This window comes from Eucyclogobius newberryi, unplaced genomic scaffold (genome assembly GCF_026437365.1).
Source record: "Eucyclogobius newberryi isolate DKJ021-1_F unplaced genomic scaffold, fEucNew1.0.hap1 SCAF_14, whole genome shotgun sequence".
NCBI classification, from domain to species: Eukaryota; Metazoa; Chordata; class Actinopteri; order Gobiiformes; family Gobiidae; genus Eucyclogobius; species Eucyclogobius newberryi.
Window position 1 is genome coordinate 3,036,844 of NW_027315768.1, and position 20,853 is coordinate 3,057,696.

Consider the following 20,853-nt stretch of genomic DNA (forward strand, 5'->3'; position numbering starts at 1 on the left):
ATCTTATGATGAATTATCATTTAACCAAGCCTCTGTTTTGTAGATTAGAAAACTTGTTGTAAAGGGTTTTATCATATGCAGTGTAACAATTATTACAGAATCATTACATCAAGTGCCGTGTCGGCTGGTTTGAGGCAGAGTGAGGCAGTGTGGGTAAGTGTGAGGCAGAGTGAGGCAGTGTGGGTAAGTGTGAGGCAGAGTGAGGCAGTGTGGGTAAGTGTGAGGCAGAGTGAGGCAGTGTGAGGCAGTGTGAGGCAGTGTGAGGCAGTGTGAGGCAGTGTGAGGCAGTGTGAGGCAGTGTGGGTAAGTGTGAGGCAGTGTGAGGCAGTGTGGGTAAGTGTGAGGCAGAGTGAGGCAGTGTGGGTAAGTGTGAGGCAGAGTGAGGCAGTGTGGGTAAGTGTGAGGCAGTGTGGGTAAGTGTGAGGAAGAGTGAGGCAGTGTGGGTAAGTGTGAGGAAGAGTGAGGCAGTGTGGGTAAGTGTGAGGAAGAGTGAGGCAGTGTGGGTAAGTGTGAGGCAGTGTGGGTAAGTGTGAGGCAGAGTGAGGCAGTGTGGGTAAGTGTGAGGCAGTGTGGGTAAGTGTGAGGAAGAGTGAGGCAGTGTGGGTAAGTGTGAGGCAGAGTGAGGCAGTGTGGGTAAGTGTGAGGCAGTGTGGGTAAGTGTGAGGCAGTGTGAGGCAGTGTGGGTAAGTGTGAGGCAGTGTGAGGCAGTGTGGGTAAGTGTGAGGCAGAGTGAGGCAGTGTGGGTAAGTGTGAGGCAGAGTGAGGCAGTGTGGGTAAGTGTGAGGCAGTGTGAGGCAGTGTGGGTAAGTGTGAGGCAGAGTGAGGCAGTGTGGGTAAGTGTGAGGCAGTGTGAGGCAGAGTGAGGCAGTGTGGGTAAGTGTGAGGCAGTGTGGGTAAGTGTGAGGCAGTGTGAGGCAGTGTGGGTAAGTGTGAGGCAGTGTGAGGCAGTGTGGGTAAGTGTGAGGCAGAGTGAGGCAGTGTGGGTAAGTGTGAGGCAGAGTGAGGCAGTGTGGGTAAGTGTGAGGCAGTGTGAGGCAGTGTGGGTAAGTGTGAGGCAGAGTGAGGCAGTGTGGGTAAGTGTGAGGCAGTGTGAGGCAGAGTGAGGCAGTGTGGGTAAGTGTGAGGCAGTGTGGGTAAGTGTGAGGCAGAGTGAGGCATTGTGGGTAAGTGTGAGGCAGTGTGGGTAAGTGTGAGGCAGTGTGAGGCAGTGTGGGTAAGTGTGAGGCAGAGTGAGGCAGTGTGGGTAAGTGTGAGGCAGTGTGAGGCAGAGTGAGGCATTGTGGGTAAGTGTGAGGCAGTGTGAGGCAGTGTGGGTAAGTGTGAGGCAGAGTGAGGCAGTGTGGGTAAGTGTGAGGCAGAGTGAGGCAGTGTGGGTAAGTGTGAGGCAGTGTGAGGCAGAGTGAGGCAGTGTGGGTAAGTGTGAGGCAGTGTGAGGCAGTGTGGGTAAGTGTGAGGAAGAGTGAGGCAGTGTGAGGCAGTGTGAGGCAGTGTGAGGCAGTGTGAGGCAGTGTGAGGCATTGTGGGTAAGTGTGAGGAAGAGTGAGGCAGTGTGGGTAAGTGTGAGGCAGTGTGAGGCAGTGTGGGTAAGTGTGAGGCAGAGTGAGGCAGTGTGGGTAAGTGTGAGGCAGAGTGAGGCAGTGTGGGTAAGTGTGAGGCAGTGTGAGGCAGTGTGGGGCAGTGTGAGGCAGAGTGAGGCAGTGTGGGTAAGTGTGAGGCAGTGTGGGTAAGTGTGAGGCAGAGTGAGGCAGTGTGGGTAAGTGTGAGGCAGAGTGAGGCAGTGTGGGTAAGTGTGAGGCAGAGTGAGGCAGTGTGGGTAAGTGTGAGGCAGTGTGAGGCAGTGTGGGTAAGTGTGAGGCAGTGTGGGGCAGTGTGGGTAAGTGTGAGGCAGAGTGAGGCAGTGTGGGTAAGTGTGAGGCAGTGTGGGTAAGTGTGAGGAAGAGTGAGGCAGTGTGGGTAAGTGTGAGGCAGAGTGAGGCAGTGTGGGTAAGTGTGAGGCAGTGTGGGTAAGTGTGAGGCAGTGTGAGGCAGTGTGGGTAAGTGTGAGGCAGTGTGAGGCAGTGTGGGTAAGTGTGAGGCAGAGTGAGGCAGTGTGGGTAAGTGTGAGGCAGTGTGAGGCAGTGTGGGTAAGTGTGAGGCAGAGTGAGGCAGTGTGGGTAAGTGTGAGGCAGTGTGAGGCAGAGTGAGGCAGTGTGGGTAAGTGTGAGGCAGTGTGGGTAAGTGTGAGGCAGTGTGAGGCAGTGTGGGTAAGTGTGAGGCAGTGTGGGTAAGTGTGAGGCAGAGTGAGGCAGTGTGGGTAAGTGTGAGGCAGAGTGAGGCAGTGTGGGTAAGTGTGAGGCAGTGTGAGGCAGTGTGGGTAAGTGTGAGGCAGAGTGAGGCAGTGTGGGTAAGTGTGAGGCAGTGTGAGGCAGAGTGAGGCAGTGTGGGTAAGTGTGAGGCAGTGTGGGTAAGTGTGAGGCAGAGTGAGGCAGTGTGGGTAAGTGTGAGGCAGTGTGGGTAAGTGTGAGGCAGTGTGAGGCAGTGTGGGTAAGTGTGAGGCAGAGTGAGGCAGTGTGGGTAAGTGTGAGGCAGAGTGAGGCAGTGTGGGTAAGTGTGAGGCAGTGTGAGGCAGTGTGGGTAAGTGTGAGGCAGTGTGAGGCATTGTGGGTAAGTGTGAGGCAGAGTGAGGCAGTGTGGGTAAGTGTGAGGCAGTGTGAGGCAGTGTGGGTAAGTGTGAGGCAGTGTGAGGCAGTGTGGGGCAGTGTGGGTAAGTGTGAGGCAGAGTGAGGCAGTGTGGGTAAGTGTGAGGCAGAGTGAGGCAGTGTGGGTAAGTGTGAGGCAGAGTGAGGCAGTGTGGGTAAGTGTGAGGCAGTGTGAGGCAGTGTGGGTAAGTGTGAGGCAGTGTGGGGCAGTGTGGGTAAGTGTGAGGCAGAGTGAGGCAGTGTGGGTAAGTGTGAGGCAGAGTGAGGCAGTGTGGGTAAGTGTGAGGCAGTGTGAGGCAGTGTGGGTAAGTGTGAGGCAGTGTGAGGCATTGTGGGTAAGTGTGAGGCAGAGTGAGGCAGTGTGGGTAAGTGTGAGGCAGTGTGAGGCAGTGTGAGGCAGTGTGAGGCAGTGTGAGGCATTGTGGGTAAGTGTGAGGCAGTGTGGGTAAGTGTGAGGAAGAGTGAGGCAGAGTGAGGCAGTGTGGGTAAGTGTGAGGCAGTGTGAGGCATTGTGGGTAAGTGTGAGGCAGAGTGAGGCAGTGTGGGTAAGTGTGAGGCAGAGTGAGGCAGTGTGGGTAAGTGTGAGGCAGAGTGAGGCAGTGTGGGTAAGTGTGAGGCAGTGTGAGGCAGTGTGGGTAAGTGTGAGGCAGTGTGAGGCATTGTGGGTAAGTGTGAGGCAGAGTGAGGCAGTGTGGGTAAGTGTGAGGCAGTGTGAGGCAGTGTGAGGCAGTGTGAGGCAGTGTGAGGCATTGTGGGTAAGTGTGAGGCAGTGTGGGTAAGTGTGAGGAAGAGTGAGGCAGAGTGAGGCAGTGTGGGTAAGTGTGAGGCAGTGTGAGGCAGTGTGGGTAAGTGTGAGGCAGTGTGGGTAAGTGTGAGGCAGTGTGGGTAAGTGTGAGGCAGAGTGAGGCAGTGTGGGTAAGTGTGAGGCAGAGTGAGGCAGTGTGGGTAAGTGTGAGGCAGAGTGAGGCAGTGTGGGTAAGTGTGAGGCAGAGTGAGGCAGTGTGGGTAAGTGTGAGGCAGAGTGAGGCAGTGTGGGTAAGTGTGAGGCAGTGTGGGTAAGTGTGAGGCAGTGTGAGGCAGTGTGGGTAAGTGTGAGGCAGTGTGAGGCATTGTGGGTAAGTGTGAGGCAGTGTGAGGCAGTGTGGGTAAGTGTGAGGCAGTGTGAGGCAGTGTGAGGCAGTGTGAGGCATTGTGGGTAAGTGTGAGGAAGAGTGAGGCAGTGTGGGTAAGTGTGAGGCAGAGTGAGGCAGAGTGAGGCAGTGTGGGTAAGTGTGAGGCAGAGTGAGGCAGTGTGGGTAAGTGTGAGGCAGAGTGAGGCATTGTGGGTAAGTGTGAGGCAGTGTGGGTAAGTGTGAGGCAGTGTGAGGCAGTGTGGGTAAGTGTGAGGCAGTGTGGGTAAGTGTGAGGCAGTGTGGGTAAGTGTGAGGCAGAGTGAGGCAGTGTGGGTAAGTGTGAGGCATTGTGGGTAAGTGTGAGGCATTGTGGGTAAGTGTGAGGCAGTGTGAGGCAGTGTGAGGCAGAGTGAGGCAGTGTGGGTAAGTGTGAGGCAGAGTGAGGCAGTGTGGGTAAGTGTGAGGCAGAGTGAGGCAGTGTGGGTAAGTGTGAGGCAGAGTGAGGCAGTGTGGGTAAGTGTGAGGCAGAGTGAGGCAGTGTGGGTAAGTGTGAGGCAGAGTGAGGCAGTGTGGGTAAGTGTGAGGCAGAGTGAGGCAGTGTGGGTAAGTGTGAGGCAGAGTGAGGCAGTGTGGGTAAGTGTGAGGCAGTGTTCACCTGTGTGTAATCTAGTCTCAGTGTAATTGCAGCTGTTCTGTGGAGGCCAGAATGTTGTGGAGAACACACCAGACCGGCCGAGGATGAAGAGGTGGTTTCAAGCAGGGTTTGGTTATAAAAAAGAGAGCACTGTTCAATCCATCATCCGGATGGAAAGAGCACGACACGAGACTTCCGGGATGATGCCAGCCTAGTTCAGACGTGTTTATCTGGGTGCAATCGAATCCTTTTGTTTTATCCATATTCATTAAGAGTTCACCAGACCCAAAGACCCAATAGATCTACGAGGGAGTAGCCATATAATGAGCTTGGACACTTTTTCAGGAACATGAATAAGAAAAGAGATCCGCCCTGAGGACCTAAAGTATCTGGATGTTGTAGGACTGTCTTGGTTGACACGTCTCTGCAACATCGCGTGGCGGTCGGGGACCGTGCCTCTGGACTGGCAGACCGGGGTGGTGGTCCCTCTGTTCAAGAAGGGGGACCAGAGGGTGTGTTCCAACTACAGAGGGATCACACTCCTCAGCCTCCCGGGTAAGGTCTATTCCAAGGTACTGGAGAGGAGAATCCAACCGATAGTCGAACCTCGGATTCAGGAGGAGCAGAATGGTTTTTGTCCCGGTCGTGGAACACTGGACCAGCTCTGTACCCTCCATCGGGTGCTCGAGGGTTCATGGGAGTTTGCCCAACCAGTCCACATGTGCTTTGTGGATCTGGAGAAGGCTTTCGACCGTGTCCCTCGGGGTGTCCTTTGGGGGGTGCTCCGGGAGTACGGGGTCCGGGGCCCTTTGCTCAGGGCTGTCCGGTCCCTGTATGACCGGAGCAGGAGCTGTGTTCGAATTGCCGGCAGTAAGTCAGACCTGTTCCCAGTGCATGTTGGACTCCGCCAGGGCTGCCCTTTGTCACCGGTTCTGTTCATAATTTTTATGGACAGAATTTCTAGGCGCAGTCAGGGGTCAGAGGGTGTGGTCAGGGGTCAGAGGGTGTCCGGTTTGGGGACCAGAGGATTCCATCTCTGCTGTTTGCAGACGATGTTGTCCTGATGGCTCCATCAAACCCGGACCTGCAACATGCACTGGGACGGTTTGCAGCCGAGTGTGAAGCGGCTGGGATGAGAATCAGCACCTCCAAATCCGAGGCCATGGTTCTCGACCGGAAAAAGGTGGCTTGTCCTCTTCAGGTGGGTGGGGTGTCCTTGCCCCAAGTGGAGGAGTTCAAGTATCTCGGGGTTTTGTTCACGAGTGAGGGAAGGATGGAGCGTGAGATCGACAGTTGGATCGGTGCAGCGGCTGCAGTGATGCAGTCGCTGCATCGACTGTTGTGGTGAAGAGGGAGCTGAGCCGAAAGGCAAAGCTCTCGATTTACCGGTCGGTCTACGTTCTGACCTCACCTATGGTCATGAGCTTTGGGTAGTGACCGAAAGAACAAGATCGCGGATACAAGCGGTCGAAATGAGTTTCCTCCGCCGTGTGGCTGGGCGCTCCCTTAGAGATAAGGTGAGGAGCTCGGCCACACGGGGGGAGCTCGGAGTAGAGCCGTTGCTCCTCCAGCTGAGGTGGCTCGGGCATCTGTTCCGGATGCCTCCTGGGCGCCTCCCTCGGGAGGTGTTTCAGGCATGTCCCACCGGGAAGAGGCCCCGGGGAAGACCCGGGACACGCTGGAGAGACTTTGTCTCTCGGCTGGCCTGGGAACGCCTCGGGATCCCCCCGGAGGAGTTAGAGGAAGTGTCTGGGGAGAAGGAAGTCTGGGAGTCCCTGCTCAGACTGCTGCCCCCGCGACCCAGCCCCGGATAAGCGGCAGAAAATGGATGGATGGATGGATGGATGAATAAGAAAAAAAGAAGAAAAATGCCACTGAAAATCAGGCTGTTAATGCAACATCTAAACTTGCTACCTCCACATCGATGCCCGCTCCATCGATGCCCGCTCCAGCTCGGACGTGGCGGTCAAGAAGACCGGGAGCCGATTACAGGATTATAAAGACAGTGGCCGCAAAGATCGATGCAACCCTGGCGGAAATGCGTGATTTGAAATGCAAGAATTGCTAACTGGACGAAGTTTCTGACCTGAGGGACACCATCTCGGCTTTAAACCAAGGTGGCAGAATTGACTAATCAGGAGCATGTTGACAGACAACCGAATGACCTGGAGAACTGAGAACGCAGATGTAATTTGCGGATTGTCAGGATTGGCATCACACGACAGAAGCATTAAAGATGTCTCCACATCTTTAATAAGACTTGGAACATTAATATTAGGTTGGTATAGCATCAAAATGCTTGATTTTTTTCAAAGTCCAATTTTTTTTGCTAAGTTGGTCTAAACAGCAAAAAGTAGTACCTTTTGCTGTTTAGACCAACTTAGCAACAAAAATTGGTCTGAGGGCCGCATTTGGCCCCCGGGCCATAGTTTGGACGTGCCCGTCATAAACGAATACATACTGTAGGGCTGAATGAGATGGAGAGAGATGAATCCTAATGTTTGCCAATATACAGGAGGCAAACCACTATCACGTGTTTTGGGACTCTCTTGTGGCTCAAAAATATTGGACTGAAATTAAAAATGCACTGCATAGTCTTTGTCAAGGTTTAGCTTGTGTTTGATCACACATTATATTATCAGCATTACAACGTGAGCGCAGTAACAGAGTGGAACTAGGGCCATCTGGCAGTAAACAAAATAGCAAACACATAATCATTACTAGAATGATCTACATTCCCTCCTTTTAGTTAGTGCCTTCTATAGAAAAATAAAAACTTAGTCCGATATTAAAAACAGTAATTCAACAGCTTCGTCAGAACTTTACAAATGAGTGACATTTGTCAGTAAAATATATTGTAATACTAGTTAGAAAGTAAATGTATCATGTAATTGGGCTTCAAGACATAACCGAAAAAATTCCCAAAAATCAAGTGCTCGTGTATTCATTTTGCAATTGGTACAAAAACAGTAATTCTCGGCATGAAAATATACATTGTCACATTCCTTACCAACATTCTTTTCTTTTTTTTCAACACATAAACATTTAGTCCTTGTATTTTGGATTTGGCTTACAAAGCGACCTGAGCGTGTCACATAAGAGGTAACGCTTTGTGACACTTTGGTGGGTGCTCGCTGGTGGACCGTCGAGTAGTCGGCAGAGAAGGGCGAGACGCCTGCTGGGTCTGCGTGAGGGCAGAAGAGTGTCCGGCTTAAACGCATCCGGCGATTGTGGGCAAGAGTCAGTGGGGTCGACATGCTGAGGTGGTGGTGGCTCGGCGACAGGGAGGACATGGCGGCGATTTCTCCATGTGTGAACGTGGCTCTTTACACACCTCCTCCGCAGGTGAGCCCAGTGTGATGTCACAAGGTATGTTTCTGATGTTTAGCATGTTGGGAAACACATCTGATCCATCTCTATGAGACTTTTCCATTAGCAGTTTGGCACAGCGAACTGCACATTCAGCTAGTCCGTTCGATTGTGGATATTCCGGACTGCTGGTGATGTGAATAAAGTCCCACTGTTCAGCAAACTCCTTGAAACGTTGGCTTGTGTGCTGTCTCGCATTGTCTGAGATCAAGATGTGAGGTGCTCCATGAACAGAAACATGTCTCTTTAGCTTTTTGATCACATTAGCTGAGGACATGTCACAGAGAAGGTCGATTTCAAACCACCCTGAGTATGAGTCTACCAGTACTGAGTATTGTTGACCATGCCATTCAAATAGGTCGGTGGCGACTGTGGACCATGGCAGAGTTGGAACTGGATGTGGTTGCAGAGATTCTTTTTGTTGGTGTGGACGAGTACTGTTACATACTGCACAAGACAGTAGCTCTTTTATAATGTCCTTGTTCATAGTTGGCCAAAACACTCTGCTTCTGGCCCTGCACTTTATTGAGACCAAGACCGGGGTGACCTCTGTGCATGATGTGGACGTACTCATGCTGCAGTGTGTCTGGAATGACTGGTCTGTGGCCTTTAACCACAATGCCATCCTCCACTACCAACTCATCTCTGTAGGGAAAGAATAGTTGAACAAAAAGAGGTACCTGGCGTTCCTTGTTCGGCCATCGTTCTGAATCACAGCGCTGAGAGTTTGAAGAAGTTTGTCTCTAGCTGTATGTGCCCTGAGCTCTTCGAGCCTGGCTGTAGAAATGAAACTGACAGACATCACTGTTTTGTCTGGACTTGGCATCTAGGAGCCAGTGTTGGTTGGAGCTCTTGACAGGGTATCGGCTAGATACATAATAATAATAATAATAACTTTTATTTATATAGCGCTTTTCAGTGACCCAAAGACGCTGAACATAATAAAAAAGGGGGGGTATTTACAGACAGGGGGGACAACACGTACAGAACACATTAATATACAGATAAAATGAACAAGACAGAAGAAGTAGAGAGAAAAAGATGGGGATGTAACAGGGGGTAGAAGAGGAGGCAATGGGGTAGAGGAGGCTAGGGGTAGGGGAGGTCATAGGCTTGGGTGAAGAGGTATGTTTTTAGGCGGGATTTGAATGTTGTGAGTGAGGGAGAGTGGGACAGGGGGGGGAGGGAGTTCCAGAGTCGGGGTGCTGTTCGGGAGAATGCTCTGTCGCCAAAAGTTTTGAGTCGGGATGTTGGTGCAGTCAGGGTGAGAGAGGAGGAGGATCGGAGAGCTCGGGAGGGGCGGTGGGGGATGAGGAGGTCAGACAGGTAGGGGGGGGCGAGGTGGTGAAGAGCTTTGAAGGTTAGGAGGAGTATTTTAAAGTTTATGCGCTGCTTGATGGGGAGAGAGTGGAGAGAGCGGAGAACGGGAGTGATGTGATCACGGGACCGGGTGTGGGTGAGGAGGCGGGTGTGGGTGAGGAGGCGGGTGTGGGTGAGGAGGCGGGCAGCGGAGTTTTGGACCATTTGGAGTCTGTGGAGGGAATGGGAGGAGATGCCAGTGAGGAGGGAGGTGCAGTAGTGGAGGCGGGAGGAGATGAAGGCATGGATGAGGGATTCAGCAGCGGGGAGGGTGAGGCAGTGTCGGATTTTGGCGATGCGGCGGAGGTGGAAGTATGAGGTCTTGACAATGTGGCTGACATGGGGAGTGAAGGAGAGGGTGGGGTCCATGATGACACCGAGATTGCGTACCAGGGTAGAGGGGGTGATGGTCGAGGTGTCGATGCTGAGTGAAAAGGGACCAGTTTTATTGAGAGTGGATTTGGTGCCAATGAGGAGGAGCTCTGTTTTGTCACTGTTCAGTTTGAGGAAGTTGAGAGTGAGCCATGATTTTATTGTAGAGATGCAGGTTTCGATGTGGCTGAGGGGAGGGTTTTGGGTGGATTTGGTGGTGAGGTATATCTGGGTGTCGTCAGCGTAGCAGTGAAAGTCCAGGTTGAGTTGGCGGAGGATGTGACCAAGGGGGAAGATGTAGCAGATGAAGAGGAGGGGGCCGAGGACTGAGCCCTGGGGGACCCCTGCGTTACTGGGGAGAGGGTGGATGAGTGACCGGAGAGGGAAATGAACTCTTGCCTGTTGGTGAGGTAGGATGTGAGCCAGTCAAGTGCAGAGCCCTCAACACCCAGTTGGCGCAGCCTTTGTAGGAGGATGGAATGGTTTATAGTGTCAAAGGCTGCGCTGAGGTCTAGTAGTAACAGGATGTTGAGGGCCCCGGAGTCTGCAGAGGTGAGGAGATCGTTGAGTACTTTGACCAGGGCTGTTTCAGTGCTGTGAAGTGGGCGGAAGCCAGATTGGAGGGGTTCATAGAGGTTGTTTGACTGGAGGTGGGTGTGAAGTTGGGCGGCGACGATGCGTTCCAGCGTTTTTGAGAGGAACGGCAGGTTGGAGATGGGGCGGTAGTTGGAGAGGTTGGCGGAGTCTAGGGTGGGTTTTTTGAGGATGGGGGTGATGGAGGCCAGTTTGTAGATGGAAGGAACATGGCCGAGGGATAAAGACTGGTTGAAGAGGGTGGTGAGATGGGGGATGAGAGCAGGGAGGCAGGCCTTGGTTAGATTCGTTGGGAGGGGGTCGAGAGAGCAGGTGGTGGTTTTGGAAGCGGTGATGAGGTCTATGATATGAGAGGAGTTAACAGAGGAGAAGGTGGTGAGGGCAGGGAAGGGTGGGTGGTCAGGGAGCGGAGGGGGGGCAGGGGTGGGGGTGGTGATGGAGTTAATGGAGACAGCAGTCATGGAGCTGTTGATTTTGGAAATTTTGTCATTGAAGGCAAGGAGGAAAGAGTTGCAGAGGTCAGGGGAGGAGGGTGGAGTGATGTCCGGTGGCTGGAGCAGCTTGTTGACGGTGGAGAACAGGGTGCGAGGGCTCCGGTGGGAGCTGTTGATGAGGGTGGAGAGGTGGGCAGATTTGGCGGCTTGGAGAGCGTCACGGTAGGAGGAGATGTGTAATTCGAAAGCTTCGGCGTGGACGGTGAGGCGGGTTCTTTTGAGGAGTCGTTCGAGTTGGCGGCCAGTCTGCTTCATGGTGCGGAGTTCAGGGGTGTGTGTTTGCCCTTTTTGTAGACTAGGGTGATGTCATAAGCTTGTAGCCGAAGTAGCATCCTTTGCAAACGAGCAGGAGCTGTGTGGATTGGGTTCTTCAGGATGGTGACCAGGGGCTGATGGTCTGTTTCAATGACTGAGTGCTTCCCATAAATGTAGTCTTTGAACTTTAGGGACGTAAAGATGACTGCAAGCAGTCATCACATTGTCAAGCAATCACACATTGTATTAACAGCATTACAACGTGACCGCAGTAACTAGGTGGAGCATGCTTATCTGGCAGTAAACAAAATAGCAAACACATAATCATTACTAGAATGATCTACAATACTGTTACTGACATTGCCATCCCTCTAAACTTTAGAACTATGTATATGGGCCTTGTGCTGTCCAGAAGGACTATTTGTGTAACTTGTGTAGCCATGTTTTTCTGTCAGCAATAAGCAGAAGTTGCAGCGCGTGTTTTCATGTACAAAGTATCTTCCTCAGGATTTAAGGGAGCATATGCCTGTAAGTTCATGTGATTATAACTTGTTCTATGTTACTATGAGCACAGTTCGACCTTATTCATATGCTAATTAGAACAGGTTTGAATTTTACTTATGCTAATCGCGGCTAGCTATGCTAAAAATCTTCTATTGATATTCATTGCACCTCTGTTCATTTTGTGCACATAAGCACTGCTAACCTGTGCTAGTATTTGGTAGTCATGTTTTTATGTGACTAACTGCCTTTTTGCACAGGGTGCACGGTGGCAAAGGCGGTTAGCGCTCTTGCCTCCCAAGAAGGAGATCATGGGTTTGATTCCCGGACCAGAGATCATGTGACCAACATCACATGATCTCTCTGGGTGGAGTCTGCATGTTCTCCCCGTGTTACCGTGGGTTCTCTCCGGGTTCTCCGGCTTCCTTCCACCGTCCAAACAAATGCCTGTGTTAGGCAAAATTAGTGACTCTAAATTGGACCTAGTGAATGAATGTGAGAGTGAAGTGAACGTGTATGGTTATCTGTGTGTCTATGTCTATGTCTGTTGGCCCTGTGACAAGTTGGCCACTGTCCAGGGTGTACCCCGCCTAAGGCCCAAAGTCACTGGGATAGGCTCCAGTCACCCGCGACCCAGAAAGGGAACAAGCGGTAGAAAATGTATTTTTCTGCATTCAGAGACTGATTGCCTTTTGTGTCTCTTTATGTTACAGTTTTACAAAAAATATTGAACTTGAGCAAATGGAGCAATAAACATGGCCCAAAGTCAAACAACATTGTCTTCATTTCAAGTCTGTTCGCTATCTGTCAAACTACACAGACGTCTAGGGAGGGCAGAAGAGGCCACAAACCCCCCTGCCATGGAAACAATTAAGGGATACCTTTGGAATGTACACAAAAGGCAACAAAATGGATGATACAAACGTCACCAACAATCAAAGACTGGACTGGCATAGTAACAGACATCAGACAGTGTCATTCACACTAAAAACACATGGGCCGCCTGTCACCAAAACCTGACCAGTTCGGACTGGGGATATTGTCTTTAGTGTCAAAGAGATTTAAGGCAGAGTGGCACCACATGTGAGCCAGTGTTGGCCGGTGTGGGCTAGTGTAAGGCATTGTGAGGCAGTGTGAGGCAGCATGGGGCAGTGTGAAGGCCGTTACAGACCGGGGCGTCCAAAGTGTCTAGTTTACATTCAAAGTCTATGTAAACGTGCGTCAAACGCGTCCTGCGTTTTCCGTGGCACAATTTCTGCATTTTCGGCATCGAGTGCGGCTCGTCAGGGGCGTTTTGGACGCGCGTCCGAGGCGTCCACAGTGTCCGATGCCGAAATGTTCAGCTTTGTCCAACTTTCTGCATTGGACGCGGCGGCACAGCAGCCAATCAGAGATGACGCTACAGTGACGTGCTACGCACGACCCGGAAAAAGACCTAAAACAAACCCCGCAAGATAAAAAAAATCCTTAAGACACAGCTCTTGGAGCAAATAATGATATTGACTAAACTCTGCTCAGCTCTGAAGTATCTGCGGGTCCCAGACGGGCCCCGGAGCCCATCGCCTCTGTTTGGACTTTGTATAGTTAATAAACCAAAGCCATGGTCCAACATTAATAACCCCTTAACACCACGAAAAAAGCAACACAGCACAACTCCTCCACTGAGCATGTGCGTTGACGTCTCGGACGCACATCTGCTCGTGAGTGCATTTTACGGACGCGCGTCCGAGGCGTCTGTCTTCAAATGTGCAGGTGTCCAACTTCTGCGTGTGTACGTAGCTTTAGTCAGCGTGGGGCAGTATGAGGAGGTGTTTGCCGGTGTGGGCCAGTGTAAGACTGTGTGAGCCAATGTGAGTCAGCGTGAGTCAGCGTGAGACAGCATGGGACAGAGTGGGGCAGAGTGAGACAGTGTGGGCCGGTGTGGGCCAGTGTAAGACTGTGTGAGCCAATGTGAGTCAGCGTGAGTCAGCGTGAGACAGCATGGGACAGAGTGGGGCAGAGTGAGACAGTGTGGGCCGGTGTGGGCCAGTGTAAGACTGTGTGAGCCAATGTGAGTCAGCGTGAGTCAGCGTGAGACAGCATGGGACAGAGTGGGGCAGAGTGAGACAGTGTGGGCCGGTGTGGGCCAGTGTAAGGCAGTGTTGGGCAGTCTCAGTCGGCGTGAGACAGAGTGGGGCAGAGTGGGCTAGTGTGAAGCAGTGTGGGCCAGTGTGAATCAGCGTGAGATAGCGTGGGACAGAGTGGGCCAGTGTGAGGCAGTGTGGGCCAGTCTGGGCCAGTGTGAGACGTGGGGCTGTACCTGAAAGTTGTGGGAGCTGAGCAGCTCCAGGTCGGGCAGGTGCTCCAGGACATGCTGGTAGATCTCTCTGCTGTCCAGACTGTGGAGCCACTGTCACAGAACACACAGTCACTCACTTGTAGGATCAGTTATACACACCAAACATATGGAGAACTCTATCCTTCACTTAGGTTTGGTTTTCTGTATTAAGCTAAGACCTAGTGGTCCATTAACGTGGTCTGAGGCGGACGCTGAGAGGTTATTAGATTCTAAAGTGGTTTGGCTCGCACTTCGCCCAAAAAGCTTATGGGGCCTTGTATTGTGAGATTTTGAGTGAAAACCTCCTTCCATCAGCGAGGGCCTTGAAGATGAAACGTGGCTGGGTCTTTCAGCATGACAACGATCCCAAGCACACTGCCAGGGCAACAAAGGAGTGGCTTCGTAAGAAGCATTTCAAGGTCCTGGAGTGGCCTAGCCAGTCTCAAGATCTCAACCCCATGTAACTTTCAGATTTTTTTTTTCTCATTTTGTCTCTCATAGTTGAGGTCAATTACAGGCCTCTCTCATCTTTTTAAGTGGGAGAACTTGTACAATTGGTGACTGACTAAATACTTTTTTTCCCACTGTAAGAGCACACTGACACACGATTTACGCACAAAAACAGACAAAACAGAGCGCACTGAAAGACCAGGGCATCCTTCCCGTTGATAATTGGATAAGAGAGAATATAGACTCAAAACAAAAAAGCAAAAAGCAGATCGAAACAGAAAAGGATAGATCCTCACCAAAAGTGTTGTATTTCATATTTCCACATGCTGAGCAAAACAAAGCAAGGAACAGCTGTTTCCTGTTTATCGATGCTCAGCACTCGCTATGTCAAGACCCAAAATATGATATTTCCATGTCATAATGCATTTAACATTAATCAAAGCCAATGCATTACATAAACAGGTTCAAACGTGGTGTGGAGGCTAAAGTCAAATAAATACAGAAACGTGAAATAAATGCAGAAACCGGAGGTAGTTTTCCGTTTACTATAGCTTTATAGCCACGTAAAACTGAAAATGACTAAATGTCAAGGTGAATCAGTGAGATCGGCCTCATGATATTCAGGGAGGATTTAGATTTCATCCATGAAGAAAACATGAGATCCAATCCAACTTTATTTGTATAGCACATTTTACCAATACAAAGTCTCCAAAGTACAAAAAGAGTACAAAACAGGCAAAAGCAAAATATGTGTAACAATAAAGGATACAAATAAAAAATAAATATGTACAAACCAAATAAAAACTAATTAAAATCAATCTAAAATAATAAAATAGGAGTTATGCGAGTTATGTGCGTTGCTCACGAAGCAGAGCTCTGCTGGGGAACTAGTGCCAGTGGAACTGTGGCGCATGTGTGCAGGGACATACCAGGACGCTGCCCTCTTGGTCCAGAGAACTGCCTGGAGGAAACAAGGCTGTAGCTCCACTGCTCACCTGAAGAACCACAAACACACACAATTTAAATAAGCTTCCACAGACCACACGGAGAAAGTGTGTCAGAGCATTTTGGACCTGGAAGCTTTCGCACAGCTGCTCCTGGTTCACACAGTCAAGCCAGCCCACCTTTACAAGGCCGTCCTGAAGCACAAGAAGCACAGAACACATGGCACAGAGGTCAGTACAAGCCAATGCCCTCTCACCACCACAGAGGCACAGAGGTCAGTACAAGTCAATGCCCTCTCACCACCACAGAGGCACAGAGGTCAGTACAAGTCAATGCCCTCTCACCACCACAGAGGCACAGAGGTCAGTACAAGTCAATGCCCTCTCACCACCACAGAGGCACAGAGGTCAGTACAAGTCAATGCCCTCTCACCACAGAGGCACAGAGGTCAGTACAACTCAATGCCCTCTCACCACCACAGAGGCACAGAGGTCAGTACAAGTCAATGCCCTCTCACCACCACAGAGGCACAGAGGTCAGTACAAGTCAATGCCCTCTCACCACCACAGAGGCACAGAGGTCAGTACAAGTCAATGCCCTCTCACCACCACAGAGGCACAGAGGTCAGTACAAGTCAATGCCCTCTCACCACCACAGAGGCACAGAGGTCAGTACAAGTCAATGCCCTCTCACCACCACAGAGGCACAGAGGTCAGTACAAGTCAATGCCCTCTCACCACCACAGAGGCACAGAGGTCAGTACAAGTCAATGCCCTCTCACCACCACAGAGGCACAGAGGTCAGTACAAGTCAATGCCCTCTCACCACAGAGGCACAGAGGTCAGTACAAGTCAATGCCCTCTCACCACAGAGGCACAGAGGTCAGTACAAGTCAATGCCCTCTCACCACCACAGAGGCACAGAGGTCAGTACAAGTCAATGCCCTCTCACCACCACAGAGGCACAGAGGTCAGTACAAGTCAATGCCCTCTCACCACCACAGAGGCACAGAGGTCAGTACAAGTCAATGCCCTCTCACCACCACAGAGGCACAGAGGTCAGTACAAGTCAATGCCCTCTCACCACCACAGAGGCACAGAGGTCAGTACAAGTCAATGCCCTCTCACCACAGAGGCACAGAGGTCAGTACAAGTCAATGCCCTCTCACCACCACAGAGGCACAGAGGTCAGTACAAGTCAATGCCCTCTCACCACCACAGAGGCACAGAGGTCAGTACAAGTCAATGCCCTCTCACCACCACAGAGGCACAGAGGTCAGTACAAGTCAATGCCCTCTCACCACAGAGGCACAGAGGTCAGTACAAGTCAATGCCCTCTCACCACCACAGAGGCACAGAGGTCAGTACAACTCAATGCCCTCTCACCACCACAGAGGCACAGAGGTCAGTACAAGTCAATGCCCTCTCACCACCACAGAGGCACAGAGGTCAGTACAAGTCAATGCCCTCTCACCACCACAGAGGCACAGAGGTCAGTACAAGTCAATGCCCTCTCACCACAGAGGCACAGAGGTCAGTACAAGTCAATGCCCTCTCACCACCACAGAGGCACAGAGGTCAGTACAAGTCAATGCCCTCTCACCACAGAGGCACAGAGGTCAGTACAAGTCAATGCCCTCTCACCACCACAGAGGCACAGAGGTCAGTACAAGTCAATGCCCTCTCACCACCACAGAGGCACAGAGGTCAGTACAAGTCAATGCCCTCTCACCACCACAGAGGCACAGAGGTCAGTACAAGTCAATGCCCTCTCACCACCACAGAGGCACAGAGGTCAGTACAAGTCAATGCCCTCTCACCACCACAGAGGCACAGAGGTCAGTACAAGTCAATGCCCTCTCACCACAGAGGCACAGAGGTCAGTACAAGTCAATGCCCTCTCACCACCACAGAGGCACAGAGGTCAGTACAAGTCAATGCCCTCTCACCACCACAGAGGCACAGAGGTCAGTACAAGTCAATGCCCTCTCACCACAGAGGCACAGAGGTCAGTACAAGTCAATGCCCTCTCACCACCACAGAGGCACAGAGGTCAGTACAAGTCAATGCCCTCTCACCACAGAGGCACAGAGGTCAGTACAAGTCAATGCCCTCTCACCACCACAGAGGCACAGAGGTCAGTACAAGTCAATGCCCTCTCACCACCACAGAGGCACAGAGGTCAGTACAAGTCAATGCCCTCTCACCACCACAGAGGCACAGAGGTCAGTACAAGTCAATGCCCTCTCACCACCACAGAGGCACAGAGGTCAGTACAAGTCAATGCCCTCTCACCACAGAGGCACAGAGGTCAGTACAAGTCAATGCCCTCTCACCACCACAGAGGCACAGAGGTCAGTACAAGTCAATGCCCTCTCACCACCACAGAGGCACAGAGGTCAGTACAAGTCAATGCCCTCTCACCACCACAGAGGCACAGAGGTCAGTACAAGTCAATGCCCTCTCACCACCACAGAGGCACAGAGGTCAGTACAAGTCAATGCCCTCTCACCACCACAGAGGCACAGAGGTCAGTACAAGTCAATGCCCTCTCACCACCACAGAGGCACAGAGGTCAGTACAAGTCAATGCCCTCTCACCACAGAGGCACAGAGGTCAGTACAAGTCAATGCCCTCTCACCACCACAGAGGCACAGAGGTCAGTACAAGTCAATGCCCTCTCACCACCACAGATCTCCAGTCCTCTAACGTACATGTGTCCATTAATAGACATTCCAAGAGAATTCCATTCTATGCTAACAATTTAAACAGTTTTTTTGTATTCAACAAGTCATAACACAGCTGATCTAAGTTTGATCATAAATATAGTTAGAACAAAGCTTATTATGCTTCTGATATCTTGAGTCATTGGTTTGATAAACCCGTTTAGCTATCTAGCTAAAAATTATACCCCTTTTTTTACTACTATAAAAAACGATCTTGAACTATGGAACATTATCCCCTACTTAAGTCTAAGTCAAAGGATTGAAACAATAAAAAATAAATTAAATTACCCAGATTTATCTATCTGTTCCAGACTCTTCTGATTTCCATCCCCAACCAGCTGTTTGATGAGTGGAATAAAACAATCTCTAGATTTGTATGGCAAGGTAAGAAACCTCAAATCGGTTTCAAAACTTGACAATTATCAAAATAAATAGGAGGCTGCGGTTTTCCCCATCTGAGAAGTACTTTAATTCAGCTCAAATCAGAGTTTTTCTATTCTGGTGTAACCCAGAAAATGAAGCTCAAGGGAAAAATATTGAGATTTTGGACGGTTCTTCCTCTGCCTCGAAGAACTGGTTCTCCTCCTGAAGAACTGGTTCTCCTCCTGAAGAACTGGTTCTCCTCCTGAAGAACTGGTTCTCCTCCTGAAGAACTGGTTCTCCTCCTGAGTGGCTCCAGCTCCACTGTCTATTTGGCGTCCGTCTGTCCAACTAAGGGAGTCGATCTAACCCTAACCACTAACCCTAACCACTAACCACTAACCCTAACCACTAACCCTAACCAGTAACCCTAACCCTACCACTATCCACTATCCACTATCCACTAACCCTAACCACTAACCCTAACCAGTAACCCTAACCACTAGCCCTAACCCTACCACTATCCACTAACCCTAACCACTAACCCTAACCAGTAACCCTAACCAGTAACCCTAACCCTACCACTATCCACTATCCACTATCCACTAACCCTAACCACTAACCCTAACCAGTAACCCTAACCACTAGCCCTAACCCTACCACTATCCACTAACCCTAACCACTAACCCTAACCAGTAACCCTAACCAGTACCCTAACCACTAGCCCTAAACACTAACCCTAACCCTACCACTATCCACTATCCACTAACCCTAACCACTAACCCTAACCAGTAACCCTAACCACTAGCCCTAACCACTAACCCTAACCCTACCACTATCCACTAACCCTAACCACTAACCCTAACCAGTAACCCTAACCACTAGCCCTAAACACTAACCCTAACCCTACCACTATCCACTAACCCCAATCCTAACCCTACCACTAACCCTAACCCTCACCATGCATGCACACCTGAGACTGTACACTAGCCGTAAGGAAGGAGGCGGGACTAGTGAGTGTGAGAGCCACGATCCAGGACAAAACGTCAAACATCCATAAGTACATCAAGGACAAGGCTCCTACAGATGATGGCTCAAGCAATGGGGAGAAGAGGATGAGGTGCTGGAGGGACCATCATGGGAGGACAAGCCCCTACATGGGATGTACCACCGGACCATAACTGAAGCGGTTGATATCAATAAATCCTACCAATGGTTAGAGCAGGCCAGACTGAAGGATAGGGTTAGCAGTAGTGATCCTAGAGATGGTAATGGCAATAAGCAACCATGGGAGCTATGAGAAACAATACCAAACCCAAGGTTGGGGTCTAAAATCAAGAATGCGTGGAGAGAAGTGTATATCTGTCTGATAGAGAGATACTTTTTGTTAGAATCATGAAATTACTTTGAAACAACTTACATTTTGTATAACTGGTTATGGAGTTCTACACGTATTCACCTGCTTACAGCTACATTAAGGCTGAATCTTTGGGCTGAAATGGTGGCATTCGCATAGGACGATTGTATTCTGATAATAAGGGTATTGTGAACATGAAATTCCACTGCATTTTGTTATTCAATATAATGAAAAAATCCACATAGTAAACTTCAACACCAGTTTTAAGGGAAATTCTTGTATCAGGACACAAATAATTGTATTGGCTCTGTATCGGGATACATACATGTTAATCTCTGTGTATTGAGATATGTATTGTATTGTGAGGTACAGGGCTTTCAATTGCTTTTCATTGCTGGTAATTCTCATGAAAGGCTTGCATTTCCTGTGGATCTAAACTTCTGGCCTGACCCCTTACCACAACACAGGCCCTCAGCCCTCACCAGGCTGAGAAATAGATTTTCAAAGTTAGGGGCCCCCAAGCAATTTCAGGGGCCCACAAGCGCGCGCGGCATCGCGGCGTCATAAGAACAAGATAAATGTGTTGTTTTAAACCTGGTTATTAGCACGTAAAACAATTTAAAGTACTTTTATCTGTTATTTGATATGAAGAGCACAAATACTGCATCATATAAACCAGAGATCATGATCTTTAAAACTGTTTAATTCAATATAATCATGTTTCTTATAAAATAAATACTGTTTACAGCATTTGACACAAGGAGATCTTGTGGAATATATAAAATCACAGCCTACAAAATAAACTACTAACATATACATTGCCCCGAAAATTAGACCGAGCATTTCCGAGGACATGTGAACGCAACACCAACGCAGCTCGCACCGTTCGGCCAATAAGAAGCGAGAAGACGTGCGAAGTGGGCATGTCTGTCAAAACAAAACTTAAGCGATGAAAATGCCCCCCCGCCCTCTCCCCTTGCCCCAGCCCTCCCCCCGCCCTCTCCCCTTGTCCCCACCCTCCCCCCGCCCTCTCCCCTTGTTACCGCCCTCTCCCCCTGCTTCTGCCGTATACTCACCAGCATGGCTGCCAGCTTCTGTCTTGTGCCGGGTTCCAGGCAATCTGTCACAGCACAAGCTTTTTAAGATCATGTGGTTTAAAACTTTCATCTTATTTTATCTACACCTTATGTTAATGATTTTACAAAAGGAGTAAACTCGTCATTGTGAAAAGACAGTTGTGCAGCTCAAAATGAATAATAACTGACATGTTAATGGTCCTGTTTAGGATCAAATTTGCAATAGGTTGGGTTTATGTGACATTCTAGAATCTC

At 50.2% G+C, this 20,853-nt stretch overlaps 1 protein-coding gene across 1 annotated transcript in view; it reads right to left on the minus strand.

Moving 5' to 3' along the window:
- dnajc10 (DnaJ (Hsp40) homolog, subfamily C, member 10) overlaps positions 1-20,853 on the minus strand; it is a 78,129-nt gene that overhangs the window by 26,087 nt on the left and 31,189 nt on the right. Inside the window, exons 9-12 of the mRNA XM_072444150.1 lie at positions 20,599-20,642; positions 15,209-15,274; positions 15,065-15,130; positions 13,668-13,757 (exon numbers count right to left, since the gene is read on the minus strand). Of these exons, the coding sequence (XP_072300251.1) occupies positions 13,668-13,757; positions 15,065-15,130; positions 15,209-15,274; positions 20,599-20,642 (266 nt within the window). The remainder of the gene's footprint in view (positions 1-13,667; positions 13,758-15,064; positions 15,131-15,208; positions 15,275-20,598; positions 20,643-20,853) is intronic.